At 36.3% G+C, this 15,682-nt stretch overlaps 2 protein-coding genes across 2 annotated transcripts; both read right to left on the bottom strand.

Moving 5' to 3' along the window:
- Positions 1-210: 210 nt before the first annotated feature.
- On the bottom strand, positions 211-3,665 carry LOC126793136 (uncharacterized). The gene is made up of 12 exons (XM_050519579.1): positions 3,182-3,665; positions 2,968-3,093; positions 2,767-2,859; positions 2,597-2,676; positions 2,100-2,213; positions 1,820-1,893; positions 1,590-1,666; positions 1,399-1,482; positions 1,232-1,324; positions 1,010-1,117; positions 855-926; positions 211-730 (listed from the first exon to the last, which is right to left on the bottom strand). Exons 1-12 carry the CDS (start codon positions 3,488-3,490, stop codon positions 287-289), a joined length of 1,674 nt encoding a protein of 557 aa, XP_050375536.1. The 5' UTR covers positions 3,491-3,665; the 3' UTR covers positions 211-286.
- Positions 3,666-3,790: 125 nt separating this feature from the next.
- On the bottom strand, positions 3,791-7,864 carry LOC126793140 (ubiquitin-like modifier-activating enzyme 5). Its single transcript, XM_050519583.1, has 13 exons — positions 7,663-7,864; positions 7,103-7,168; positions 6,879-6,995; positions 6,584-6,712; positions 6,258-6,326; positions 5,854-6,043; positions 5,457-5,539; positions 5,248-5,322; positions 4,953-5,027; positions 4,779-4,865; positions 4,553-4,671; positions 4,313-4,359; positions 3,791-4,061 (listed from the first exon to the last, which is right to left on the bottom strand). The coding sequence occupies exons 1-13, from the start codon at positions 7,750-7,752 to the stop codon at positions 3,928-3,930; spliced, it is 1,281 nt and encodes a 426-aa protein (XP_050375540.1). The 5' UTR covers positions 7,753-7,864; the 3' UTR covers positions 3,791-3,927.
- Positions 7,865-15,682: the final 7,818 nt, after the last annotated feature.

Genomic DNA, 15,682 nt, shown 5'->3' with positions numbered 1-15,682 from the left:
TTCTTTGCTTGCTTTAGCATTTTAAGCATCGAAGTTAAAAGCTAAACGACGCCGTCCGGGAGTTGCTATTTTTCATTTACTGTTTTTTTAGTTTCCTTTCTGTAATCAAATATTTTCTGTTGTTAGCAAATAAAAAATTGATTTGCTGAAAACAACAAATCCACCAAACATCATAATTTTAAACCAGCTAAGATCAATTTTGTTAAATGGTACAGGTGATAGGCAAAATTTCAAAACTTTGAACTATGTAAATGAATACATGTTGTAATGTGGCTAAGTATATCAGCTACCTAGTCTTGTGGGCTTTGGCTATCTTTTTCTTTCTCTTCTTATCAGCCTTCGGTACTTTAGTTTTCCGAGCTTCCCTCTTCTCTTCTTTCACTTTCTTCTTGCTCTCTTTTCTAGCAGCTTTCTTATCGAAAGGATCCTGTGCCTTGAATTTTGAAGGGGAGTTCCCATCCGAATCACTTGAGCCTTCTTCATCTGTATCAGAGTCTGACTCAGTCTCAGGAGCTTCAGGATCGCGAACCAGATCGACTGGGGACTCTCGTGGGGCATCAGCAGTATGTTGCTGATCTTCCTCTGGTGCAGACGGTTCGCCTTTCGGAAGAGCTTCCTTTAATCCTGTAATGGTTTTGTAGTACATGTCTCCAGTGTCCTCACCACTAGTTAATCGTATCACATCGGCCTCAGCATTCTTCACATTATCTAGCGTCTTTGGAATGTATGACTGAAATAAGAGGGAGAAAAGAAAAGAACAAGTGAATATACTAAACTTTTGGCTGCCAATTACAACAAAATGCAATCATGTTGAAAGATACAAGGAACTGCTTCACTAATGCAGATATCATCACCTGCACAAATACAGCGTCTGCAATTTCCTCCTCCACTGTCATATCTCCTCTTGCCATGATCTTTTGTTGTACCTGAAGTCAAACAGGGATTTGTGATATACTAGCTAATAGGAGCCCAAGGATTCATACTTAGGAGTTAAAAGAAGGAAGCGAACCTTCTCCAGGTAACTGTCTATATCATCATCAGCAATACATGGATCCACTATAAAGTCAAAGAGCTCTCGAATTGTCATGACAGCAACACCGTGTTTTTTAAAGAAATCCTGTGTACCACCAAATGCTTTGATAAGCTCATCAATCTGAAATTCTGAACGCATAGCATGCTACTTCCCAACAATGAAAAACTACACCCAGCGTATTCAGTGAGAAGAACTTACAGATACATGGACGCAATCTTCACGGAGAAAATCAAGGGCATGAGGGTGGTCCAGATCCACTGATTGAGAAACATCAATAATATACAAGTGGCCCTGCGAACAAGGGAAGAAATAAATAAAATTCCGAAATGAGTTTGAACTTTAGGGTGGTTAATTGCAATACTCACCTCAAAATAAAGTATGTTGTATTCACTGAGATCTCCATGCACCAGTTTGCACTTCTGGTACAATGTTCGCATAGCAATGACCATCTGGATTAAAACATATCAACGACTATATTCCAGAAACTTGAAGAAGTATCAATTGTAAAACCTATAAATACAATTATCAGGGCATGTGTACAAAGATATGAGCCCACCTCCATATAACCTTCTCGTAGCTTGTCAAGTGATAATGCAGCATCCTTTAGGCGTGGCGCTGCCCAACCATCCTTACCTGTAATATAATATAACAGTCAAGGAGTAGTCCAACAGAATATTGTTAAAAGTATGTATTGCAAAGCCTAGGCTCAATAAAAGAATGACAACCACTTGAACTTGCCACAATACATAGAACAATTTAACATTCAAAGTAGGCACCACAGAATACCTATGAATTCCATCACCAGAACATGAAGTCTTAAAGGACCTACTTCAGGGCACCTAATTCCTTCAGCCTTTAGCCTGCATTTTAACCAACCATCACAGATCAATTTAAAAACCAGTTTAAGAATAAAATCATAAACTTAGAGGCGATGGAAGAAAATTCCAACAAGTTCCGGCTAAAAGCAATGTACACATATTTTACAGGGAGAGGTGCAGTCTTGTGAAGGTTATATAGCCGCTGCCTGTAAGTAAAGTTACTAAATGAACCCGTATCTTAATCTAACCTGATCAGATTCCTCTTTTCCTTCTCGGCCCATGTCTTCACCATTTTCCTAGGGTTGTGCTTGCAGTATCCATGTCTGAACCGGTAGTCCCCTTGAACATATCTATCCCTGTCCCTGAGGTTGTCCATCAGCAAAACAAGTGAGACAAAGTGAAAGGTACTGAAAAACACATGGAAATAATTCCCTAAACACAAACTGAATCTGCTCAGAAATTTAAAATCATATCTCCCCTCTATCAAACTTACTACCAAAAGGACAACATTTTTTGAGAAAAAGTACACAAGAAAGTGAAGAAACCTCAGAATGAAAAGTAGATTATGAAAGATAAACATTATTGCAAAATATGTGGGAAGCAATTAGCATTCTTGGCGTGGCCCATCACAACTTATTGCAACAGAAACCTACATGGATGTGTATGCATTGGGCACTACAACAGTCTACATTTGCTAAAATTTCATCGAGGCATCGGAATGAGCTAAAAGTTTAAGTGAACTTACTTAAAAACAAGAATAGAGGTTTTGAAGACTTTGATTGCCAGTTCCCCACCATCAGCTTTTGTAGCATGATAGACATTTGCCTGTTCAAAAAGAAAAATAGTTCCACAATACGAACAATTTCAGAAAAATCACGAAAAAATGATGGATCAAATGAAGCTAAAAACACATACTTCTTTCCCAGTAGAAATGCAGCCATTGATATCCTTGAACACACCGCGATTCAGCATTTTGAAAAGCACCATCCGAGTTCTAGGATCAATAGCCTGTCGAAATCACACAACCAACCAAATCATCAGAAACTAAACCACATTGTTGGAAACTCATAAAACGATTCGAAAAAACCAATTGAACAACAATGCATCCTGATTCACCTGCTCAACAGTAGCGCGATCGGCCTTCTCAGTAGTCTTTGTTCTTCCAGTGGCCATGTCCCTAACACTCTCCCTAATCGCAGTCGTCACCGAGTTGGACATCCCCACATGCCTCCCTTCCCATTCCTACAATCAGAAATTACCTGACTTGTAACAAAATTAACTTTCACACGCAGTAAATCGGAGAACTGTGTTTCGGTTTTGCAATATTTACCTCCAGAGGCGAAGCACGGATGTGAGTGGAGAATCTCTGGTTGCGATTAGAGAGAGGCTGAAGAGTGGAGGAGTTAGGGCGAGAGTGAAGGCCTCCGTGGGCGTTCGGGCGGCGCGAATTGATAGTGAAGGCGCCTTCAACTGCGTCGTCGTCCTTGGAATCCAAATAGTCCAGTGCGTCTCCGATGTCGGAGTCCGATGACCAGTCCTCTTCCTCCTCCTCTGCTACTACTTCTTCTTGTTCTTCTTCAGCTTCGGCAGCAATCACCTCAGTTTGTTTCTCTGATTTTTGCTCTTCAACGGCGGCCATTTCTAGCGTGGAGTTTTGAAAGGTTGATTCTTGTTTTGAATTAGGGTTTTTCCATTGGTTAGTTTGGTTTATGCAGCGGCAGGGTCCGTTGGCGCGCGCCACGTCGGACGATGTAAAAATACGGAGTCATATACGGTATAAGATTGAGTATGCGTATTTACACTAAAAAGGAGAGTTCTCGAGTGAGGAAACCACACGGGGTTTAGAAGATGGCAGATAACAGAAGAAATGATGTTTTGAACTTTCGACTGTAAAGTCTGTAAGTTGTATGTGTTTGAAAATGGTAAAGATCCCAGGGAATGTAACAGTTGGAAACAGACTTTTCGAACTATGGAAATTAGGTATTATCTACCTCATTTGCACCCTCTTCAGGGTGGTGACTACAAACAATGAAAGCTACAATAGGTTACATCAACAAAGGTGACATGTGTGATGTATTAAGAATTTAGGGCGTCGAGTTGTTTCCGAAGTTCTTCTAGGTCATCAAAAGCAGAATCTGTGGCTTCAGCAGCTGGTTTTTGGAAGTCATCAGCAGTGGGAAGCTCCCTAACAAGACCTTCTGGAAGAGTATCTGAAGACAATATGCCAAAAGACCATTAACAGAAGAAAAGAGGCGACAAACAATGTAACTGATTGGTTCCCGAAAGAGCAGATCAAAACTTTGATTACTTTGTTATCCAAAAAATGTTAACTTTCTGAAGGAGAATATCCTTCCAAAGAAGTCATGTTTCGTACCAATGAACCATTTGAGCCAGGGGAAATATTGAACAATTGGTGAAATCTTTCTTCTTGTAAGAAGTTGAAAAGCGAAGGATGAATTACCTGAACTTTTGGCCTCTATTCTATCTGGCTCTGTATCATCAACAACGCTGAAATACAACACAAGATGCCGTTAACAATTTATTCTATAAATACACAGCATGATATCCATGAGTAGCTTTCATCTCATATAGCTCTTCCTCACAATTGTGCTGTCTTTAGTGTAAGATAGTATGCCAAATGTACCGATTTTTATCTATATAATTAACACCAAAGCACTAGTGTGATTATTAGTAAAAGCACCTTATTTCCCATTCGTTATCGAGATGGAGTGGAGCTTCTATTACAGATGATGATGCTTCGGCTTCCATCTTTGCTTTACTTGCAGCATCCCTCGCCGGCTTGGCGAGCAAGTATTCTTTCTGCATGGTTTATATTATATATAGCATCAGTAACTGAATCAGATAATGTAAAACGTAATCACCAGTTCCACAATTGGGTACACCAAGGCTGCATCTGAGTTTCTTACCTGACGTTCCATACAAGCAAAATTTGAGCACTGAGGATTTGGCCTCATTTCCATAGTGGGGAAGAAGTCTTTAAGAGAATTATATCCCTGCATCAGACATGGAAGAGAAAGAATTAAATCTTGGCTAGAGAGAGAGAGACAGAGATATGTAGGTAGGTTTAACATACAACTTACCAAGTATGGGGAGACATTTCCAAAGCTCAGCAAGTATTTGAGTGTATTTTGAACTAGTAGCCCAGCAACAACTCCCTATAATATCAATTGAAATCCATTGTCACAATAATAACAAGATAGTATTGCACGTCCTGCATAAGTCAGGCTCATTCCTCAGCCAAACTGAAAGTCAGGATTTCTTTTTCTTTTCATTAATAAGAACCATCAGCAAGATTGAGTGGTTACCCCAATACCAGCGCACATTTGAATAAAACCCCAAATGCAAACACTAAGAATGGAGGAGATATTTATTTACCATAGTGGTAGGTAAAGATGCAGCACAAACTCCTTCCCGCTTAAGTGTGCGTTCATCAATTCCAGATGCTACAACCTGAGAAAGAGATGTATGTATGATACAAATAAGACTGATTTTCAATTCTTCATCTTTCTCATTCATATATTCAGAACCCCCCAACATCATCAAAATTCAAACAACGCAACAAAAAAAAATGCAAAGAAACATACCAAAGGTGGGGCACATGCAAAACAAGCTGTTTCACCAGGTATAAGCAACTGAATATGACCAGAAACAGCATCCTCAGAGACACCTGCCATTATGTTCTTTATGTCAATTCTCATTGTAAAGTGCACCAGGCCATTAGTAAGCTACAACAAAAATGGTATTGAAAATATAGCATTTGTGTTTGTATTTCATCAAAGGTGTGAGAGCATGTTAGACCATATATACATCATAAGTATGTATGACTGATATGCAGCTCACAGTTCTCACTTCTCACCACTCCATTACAGCCGTTTATATCTGATCTCACAACTAAGATTCGGATTCAGGACTAGATCCTTTACTTTAGATCTTACGCTCATGGTATTTCAAAATTAAAAATATAGAAACCAGTTTGCTTACCAGACTCCATCCATGTCTGATTCAACTCATTGCAAGCCTGATTAACAGCCATTCGAGCTTCGTAATTATCAACACAGCTTAACACAAGGTCTACTCCACTGCCTTCTTTACTTGGGCGAAACGATTTATCTTTCAAACTGGACGTAAAGATTTCAAAACCTTGCACTGTTGTGATGTTCAGTGTATAGCTCTACACATGAAGTGAATTGATAAGATTGGAAAGAACATAAATATTATGCATAGTAGTATAACTGAAGCATCAAAATTTCAAAGATCCATAGCTATTATCATGTTTAAAAAATAAAGTAAATATCGACGCCCTACTAGAAGGAAAAAATGGAATGCCTTTTAACAGTTATGAAGTTCTGTATAGATAGGTAAAAACGATCCTGAGAAATGCTAACCTCAAGCACAACATCAGGATTTATGTCCGAAAGGGTCTGTACTGCAGCATCTGTTTTTGTCATACCACTCTGAAAAGGAAAATATATGACAATTCAATGAAAATTAACAACCATCATATTCTTAGAATACAAACTATGCATCAGTGTACATAACTAAAATGCAACACAAAAGCAGCCAGAGGGATTTGTTACAATCTAAAAGCAGAAGCACCTAACCTATGAAGCATATATTATGTTGACCATACTGGTAAGGAGAAAAAGATTGAGAAGTAAAGATTAATTTCATAAAAGAAAGAATAACAAATGAGCATAATACGCATGAATACCTGCTCTGGACGAAAGAATAACCTATTCATGTTAGCTAGCTCTACTTTGTCGTAATCGTACAACAGAAGGCGACCAATACCACATCTTGTTAGCATCTCAGCTGCTACGCTTCCTATACCACCTACTCCCTGCAAAATTTCAAGAGGATTACAGGTCACCAGTCAAATAACTAAAGTGTGACCGATAAGTTAAATAAACTGCATTCAGAAATTACATGTGTTATGTGATCAAATTATGTGTTGGTCAATACTCTATACTGACAAAAAAGAAACAATGGCAAAGATGAGTACATACAACTATGGCAACTGAGAATTCCCGTATTCTTTCATAGTTTTTCACTATGCCCATCCTCTGAAGTGCCATAAGCCTGCTGTAAGGATTGCTATCCACCACCTCAGCACTCATATCCTGCCACCATAACATGTAAACGCATCAATGTCCAATACAACAATACAAGCATCACCTAAACAAATATAATACACAATGACTATAGAATAACCGCATGAAATAAATAACTGAACTTTAGATCGACGAACAGGTCCAGTTTTTGCAAGACTGGTAAGACGTTCTACACGCAGTTGTAGCTACAAATTACATTTGCAACAAAAAAAAAAAGTCAGTTCTACACCAGAAACTTCAGTAAATTTATCAGTTTCTGATATTCATAGCTTGTTACTCTTACTTAGTAACCATTCACTCAACTTTATCATAAATAAAGCATCATAACAAACACATAATTGATCATCCTATCGACATTCCCTTACTTTTCACAAGCAACAAGCACCAACACAAAAGAACAGTCTCAAATCTAAAATCTAAATATACTAAGATCAAGTCTGCATTGATAATTTGACAGAGTAGGCGAGTATAATCATTCGCACAGTAAAATCAGTAGAATATTAAAATGCATATTCATAAACCGAGAAATGATTAGACATATTACTGAAACATATGGAATCTAACGATGAACAATTAGGATGAAGACTAAATCAAGCAGTCGGATCAAAGCAAACGAAAATCCCAAAGTAAAGCTCAATTTCGGTACCGGATCCCTAATTGAATCAGAAATGATTCATACCTTGTCGATTGGAGCAGTAAGAGAAGGATCGGTGAGCGAACTCTTCAGCGATTCGAGGTCGTTGAGCATCTCCTTCAGCTCCACCTCCATTGCTTCGATTCTCTCTCTTCTTCTTTTCCGAAGCTGAATTTGATTTCTGAGCAGAGAGAGACTGTGATTTTGATTCTGTAATTATAATGGAAACCGCTCTTAAATTCGTTGCCTTGTTACGTTTGGGAAAGGAAAGGTATAAAGCTCTCTCTCTCTCACTGTTGCCAGAGCTGCTCTGAGGGACTCTTAAGAGTAAATCAAACCTCAAGTCCAAAACATATTGGGCTGGATTAAGGCCCAACTAGGAAACTCTGGGTGTCTGTGTTTCCTTTTGGGACTGGGTGTAATTAGCGAAAGCATGCCTGATATTGTCCGACATAAATCATTCTCATATTTTCTCAGGGCGCTGACACAACTTATATCTCTATTGACACCCTCTTCTATTTTTTAATACTTTATTTGGTTTCTTTTACCAGTTACCTAAATTACCATTTATTTTTCTTTTCTTTTGAGCATTCCCAGATTCCAACGCTTCTTATTTTTTTAAACTTTCTTTTAGAAGTCAAAATTATTTATTAATGATAATTAATTTAGGGTGTTGTAAAGGATTAATTTATTTACACACCCAACATTAATTTCTTCACCTGGATATATATCACATAATTTAATATATTATAATACTTTCTCCGGATAGACAAATTAGCATTTGAGATTGCACAATTGAATGTCATTTTACATACATAACATAGAGAGTTTACATTTCCATCAGAGCCTACACATATTCAAAAGTTATTTTAGTTGGCCAAAACGACCATAAAACACACTAGGAACTGATCCGCAGTTGTCCACAAAAAAAATCAAAAGCACTTGGTCTTCCTCATGAATGCGCGCAAAAACCTTCAGATTTTTTATTTCCACCTTCCAAAAGCCTTCAGGTTTTTTCCTCCCCACAATTTCAAAAGAGTAATCTATTGAGCGAGATGATGTCTTCCTTTTTCTATTCTCTAGTGGTACCATCCTAGTGTCTCGATACTTACCACCTCTATCACACCCAATGAACACACTTTTTCCGATTTTGATCTTTTTATAACAGTTACGTACCCTTCCATGAGTGTAATTTTATGAACGGCAGCAAGAAGATCTTCTCGACTATCAAATTCTACTTCCAACAAAGAATGCATTATGTTTACTTCACTTATCTCTACTTGACTTCCTAGATAACAAAATAGTAATCAGTCATATATAATCCTTGTTAGTAGTATGCTAATTTCCAGAAGTTTTTCTAAAAAACCATAATGCTCTAAAGTTATAGTAAAGAGTAAGTAATGTAACTAAAAAAATAGAATGCAAGTATTAAATAGCCTTGACATAAGTTATAGCTAAGAAAATTATACTTCACATTCAATAACCATCTATTGGTCATTAAGTACAAAGAGTCATCGCAATAATTTATCAAATTACAAAATCAATGACACTCTTGTATATATAATTCCTTAACTCAGTTTATCCATCCCAATTATGCTACTCTTTGATAGTTTGAAATTAAAGGAGTTTTTGTCACTATCATAATCTGACTCTAGCATAAATATTTAGTTTGCCTCCAATGTTGTTTAAAACTTAAAACTATCTAAATTTTGAGTTATTTCATACTAAATGTCACTAGTCCACAACAAACAATGAATTCAAAACTAGCTTCAATAATCTCAAAATCAACCAATTTAGTCATAACCATGATAACAAAGAGCAATGGATTCAAATATAGTAGAATTTTACCAAAAGGCTTGATGGACTCGAAGGGGCTTCCATGATCAATTAACATATGTGTTTCTTCGGTGTTTCCATTGCAAATCAGATGGACAATTTTCTCCAAAGATGGTTCTAATTCTTGTTCTTCCATGACTGCGGTTCACTATATAATGAGAGAAAAATTATGGGTTTCGTTGAATTGATTATTAATCCCAAATTCAGTAATTGTATATCAAGATACCATAATACTTGCAATACTAATCTAAAACCAAACATGAAGTAAAGGTAATTAATCGTATTGAACATGAACCCTAAACCACAATTTGTTCTATTACCCAACTCTTAATCAAAATCAAGCATCATCTTGCTATCATGCAAAAACCTATTCCACTTTTAGTGCGAGAGCTAGGGCAAAAGAAAGTCAAGCTTACCTTGATTCTTCATATTTGGCCAAGTCGGAGTTCGGATTTTGAATCAAAATAATATGATGGTGAGAGTGAGAGAGACGACACTCGTCGCCGATAAAAGCAAGAGTTTATATATATATATATATATATATGATAAAAACAAGGGTTGGAATTTGAGGATACTCAAAAGAAAAGAAAAAGAAAAAATAAAGTCAAGTAAATGGTAGTTTGGGTAGCTGGTAAATAGAAGTCAAATAAAGTATTAAAAAATAGAAAATGGTGTGTTAATAGAGATATAGGGTGTGTTAATAACAACACTATTTTCTTATCGTCTATGTAATATGTTCCGGCCCTTAGTATATTAGTATTAATCAGGCACATACAAATTTGCCTTCATCATTATTCATATAAGGCATCATCATTCATAATTTAAACCGTTCAAATGTCTACCATCACATTACTTAGAAGCAATGTTCTAAAAAACGGTCTAGGCGGCGCCTAGGCGCTAGGAGGTCACCCACCGCCACGCTTTTTGCCTCGACGGCTATCTGTGGCGTTTTGTGAATTAGGCGGCCGCCTAGGCGGTTCTGAGCGGTCTTAGGCGGCCCTATTCAGTCCTAGGCGGCCATATTCAGTCCTAGGCGGCCCTATTCAGTCATAAGCGGTCTAATTAGCTCTATTCAGTCATAGTCGGTCAATCATCATTTGACATTAAAAAAAAACTAAAAGAGACCGTAGCTCTCACTCTTTGTCTATTTTCTGAAAACTGAATCTCATCAACAAAAGAAGAGGAGAAAAATATGAATATTAAGTTTGAGTCCGATACTGAATGAGTTAGGAAATAATTTGGAGAGAAATAAATTGAGATTTAGTATTATTGCATTTGTTTCATTATTTATCTTTTCTTCAAATATTTTTATGGACTTTCTACTTAAGTTATGTGAATTTAGACTATTTTAAGTATTTTTAAAATTAATATTAAACATCATTATATATTTTTAATCATTAAAATAGTTTAAATATATGTATAAAAATAAATAAATATTTAATAATTTAAAACCGACTAGGTGCCGCCTAACCGTCTAGGCGCTAAGAAGTAGTTTTCCGTCAGCATACCGCCTAGCACTTTTTAAAACCTTACTTATAAGTGAGCATAACCAAGGGCATTTTGATGTTCGCCCGTAGGATCATTCATGGTGAAGATAAGATCCTACCAACTGAATTCGTTTAATTGGTCTGAGATGTCCTTATTCCTTTGTTAAGCAGACAAAAAGAGTCGTAACAAGTGCCAGTTCGCCTCATCGACTATCACCATCAAACATTGGTACATCATTTCTCAATTAGGAGTTCAAGTATGTGAGGTTTTTTTTTTAGGTCGATCAGCAAGTATGTGGGGTTTGCTGAAACAAAACCCAAAGATTTTTTGAATACTAAAATTTAACATTTATAGCTTCAAACATGTCGCAAGTGATAAAAACTCATGTATACATTTGTTAGTGAAAAGTCTGAAAACTATCTAGGTATATGTTAATGATTATAAATTCCACTCATAAATATTCTATTATTGTTTCACCGTCGCCTCGGCCTAATGTAATCAGTCCGGCCTAATGTAATCAGTCCGGCCTAATGTAATCAGCCCGGCCTAAGGTAAAAAAATATTTCCATCTGACTTAGTTATCTTTGAAGTTTTCTTCGATAAAAAAATAAAGCAAAAGCGACTACGTCATTACGATTCACATAGTTAATTTGATATTAGTTTTGTAGTTTCCATATTTCCAGACGTACACACTCTGGAAGTGTCGATCATCATCAATGAGTGGCCGGCCTGGCTTCAAAGAAAGAACCCTACTCAATCTTATTCCCATTGTCGATATCACCATGCATGCCTGTGTTTGACAAATAAAACATGATTAATGAAGAAAAGTGGAGCCCTACTCGATCTTAAAAGAAACAACCGCGACTTCCATGATCGTTGTTATTATTGTGTGTACATGTATCCATCCCCAAAGCTTTGGTCCCCTGCAGCTACCGAAAGTCCATGGCAAAACTCAGAGAGTTTGATACGCCACCCACCATCCACCTCGATCCGCCATCATTTTGTCAAACCATGTGTTTCCATGTTAGTTGTACGTTCTTAACTTCTAATATCTTGTACACCTTCACACACCTTTCAGTTTCCAGAAATGTGTATTTAATTTTAAGCATATACGTATGTTCACCAAATACACGTATGTTATAAGCCGATGATCGAAGATGGTTTATGAGTTGATGTTCTTTCGTCAAATAGAATATAGAATAGGATCAAATTGTCAAATCAGATTTAGATTCGTAATTGCACAGCATGCATGCATGTAATGAGAAATGATTTTTTTTTTGGAAATATGTAATGAGAAATGATTATATCGTAGAATATACAGCAATCAGTGACACTAAAACCACTTAATTAACTGGTAATTAAACTGATAACAGTTGTCTGTTGAAGTATGTTTCTATGGGCCGAGTCATTTGACTGTACAAGGAATCAATTATCAACGCAAGTTGGTAGATTGCTTTACGGGCTAGAACTCAAAATGGTGGGAGTTCTTAGACTTTCATTTCAATTTTGGATAGTACTTGTCACATCATGCATATTGTACAAAGCGCTTGCAGGATGTCTACATGCTTTAGTTAAAAAAAAGTGTACACCGGATAGAAAATGAATAAGAGGAGTGTGATTGAGTGGGTGCAAACCAAAATGAACGTACTGATCGATGTGATGTAAAATCATACGTGGAGATCGATCAAAATAACCAAGTTCGTGATTTTTGAGGAATTTTGTATTTCTCTTTGGACTTTAGGCATAACATCCGTCTTCGATCATTTGAGTGTGTATAGATTTAATGCTTACTATCATACCGTTTCATACGTACTCGACTATCACATGTAATACATTATAACATTTTTTTAGGAAGATTGAGACAGAAAATAAATTAAAGAGATAAACGCTATAGCAATTAGAACTGAGACTCTCAAAATTAAGGGTATTGATAGGATTATATTGGTAGCCCCAAGTGGCACGCTTCATGTGTACGTACCCACCGTTGCCAAGCAGTACGTTGGTTATGAAACTAATTGGCTTGTCTGAAAATGGTATCTTTCAAAACAAAAGAAGAGCTTATTGAAGTTCTGGAATTATGGTGGCAGGTCGTTCTCGGTTTTGTGTTGCAGCCTCTCCCATGATCGCAAAGGCATTGGGAATCAGAATGGGAGTTATTTTGGCACTTTCATTGCCAAGTGATTCCCTCCATCTGGTTAATGCCCTAAAAAATTCAACTAAGTCTATCGATTGGACAGTTCAGCCTCTGATAGAACATATCCGGACATCAACAGTTGCTCTCTCTTCGTTTAGCTGGAGTTGGACCAGCAGATCAGCTAACAAAGCTGCTGATTTCATGGCTATGTTATCTCGCAGGAGAAAGTATCCGACTGAGTGGCTTCAGTTTATGCCTCATCTCTCCTTTCAGGAAGTACTTACTCAAGATACTACGCCTTTGTCTTTTATTTCACTTGTAATTCTCCTTTGTTTGGTTTGTTTTAATGCAAGTTCTCCAGTTCAAAAAAAAATCAGAACCATCTTGTTGATAATATAAGGAGTCGAGAACCTTCTAGCTATTGGTAAAAAGAAAAGAAAAAAAACTAATTAGGGTTTTGGAATTAACTTCCACTGAAAGCTTTCACCTACTCATTTTCCGTGTGATGCTTCTTCCTTGCCTTCAAGTAAATGCTACACTTTTTATCAACTCTATATACTGTTTACTTGTTTAAAATGGGCAATTTTGTTATATAAAGATCGAGTGGCCGAAAAATATGTTTCCAAAACAACGCACACATGTATGAACTTCAAATGCGCAATGTACCAAACCCTAAAAGTTGCTTGGACGGATATGGGAATCCTTCAAAACTGAGCATAGTTGTCAAATAATTGTGGTTAAAAATTAAAGATCATCATACGGGTCTTTTTCCCCCTTTGCTTCTATTCAAGTTTTCTGATGCAAGCATGCATGTGTGAGCACTTGGGTGCAGTGATTATGCCCCTCAATAAGTCATAAGCATATAATGCAGAAAAGTTGTAGATATATATGCAGAAGCACTTTGTATATATCATGCATCGATCTGTCATTTTCAGTCTATACTAAGTTGCGAGGTCCATAAGCGAAACCTAAGACTATCCATTTCACATCATTTGCTTAATTACTGATATCTATCCCCAAAAGACTAAAGTGATTAAGCAAATTAACTGTCATGGCCGGAATATAAAACTAGGGCAAATAACCGACCCATGCCCGAGCTTAAGTAGAAGTTAATCTGTGAAAATAACTCTTTGCTGATGTAGCTCTGCTTGTGATTATGGCTTATTAACCCCGTCACAGTTAAGATAATTAATTAAAGATAAAGAGACTTATGTCTGTCGCTTTCAGAACATGGATTGTCATTATGGTTCTGGGGCTTTCATAGGTTGAGTATGGTATAAACCCTAGCTATTATATTTGCACGTAGTGTGTTTGTTTTCGTGTCAGTATTTATAATATATCGATCTCAGTAATTAGCAGCAGGAGTTTGGTTAGAGACTAAGTGAGGCAGGTCTTGATTAAGTAATTTACTAATTGTTTTTCTGGTCTGAAGTAATTTATTAATTGGAATGGGATTACTTGTTGCAGACAATTGTCTAAATATCGCTTATCATAATCATATCAGTTAAATGGTAAAAATATATATAAGAGTTATCATATTTGCTATTTTTAATTAAATTTATGGATTTTATTACAACCAAGTACTAAATTTAAAAAAAAATTACTTAAATGGTTTCACATAATACAATAAAAATAAGTGTCTAAATAATTATTTGTTGGATTTGCCGCATATAGACAATGGTTTGACTTTAAATATGAAGTTGAAGGTTTCGCACGATGATGTTTTCAACGTTCAAAATCAATTTGAATATGAATATGAAGTTTTTGCGTTCGAAAATGATGAAATATTTCACTGATTTGAGGGACATCATGTCTCAATTTTACATTTAGTTATTTTTTATTTTCTAATAGAAGTAAAATAATGACATTTTTATTTGAAATAAATAAAAAATATTTAATCGGGTTGACCCGATATATCGGATTTTAAATATGAAATTAGCATTGACTGATGAGTTGAAAGAATATATAGGATATCATATAATTTTTTAATATCAAGAATATATCGAAGATACCAAACATATATCGGGATATTTAGAACATAGTTAACATGAGATGAAAAATAATTATACATCAAGTTTATGCAGCACGCAACGCAAACCCACGTACGTATAATTGCATCGCATGGATTTAGAATCGAATAAGAGTTGTTGTCGTCTGACATTTTCTGGTTAATTTAGTGAGAAAATATATGATGTACGTACGATATGACACCCCAAATTTTGATTAGCTTTAATTAAACTTACGAGTTACAATTAATTCATAAAGCTATTTGTTGTGTCATAGGATTACCCATATTGCTGATTAACCTAATACCCAGTGGCGAAACCATGAATTTTTCTTAAGGGTCCAGATATAAAGTACGTCAGACCTCATCTCATAGATTAGTATCATATTCCCATATTTACGAATATCTACCCATATGAACGGTTTCGTGTGTGAGATATATATATATATATATATATATATATATATATATATATCCAAAGATGAAAGAGAAATTAAGACCAACCCTTCATATATATCTAGTGGAATGATCGAGATTCTAGAACTGGGTGGATCCAATCAAGTTGGACTGAGCTTTGACTTGATCTATATTATCCAGTTAAG

Source organism: Argentina anserina, chromosome 5 (genome assembly GCF_933775445.1).
Source record: "Argentina anserina chromosome 5, drPotAnse1.1, whole genome shotgun sequence".
Taxonomy (NCBI): domain Eukaryota; kingdom Viridiplantae; phylum Streptophyta; class Magnoliopsida; order Rosales; family Rosaceae; genus Argentina; species Argentina anserina.
This window is presented reverse-complemented; position numbering and strand designations above follow the sequence as displayed.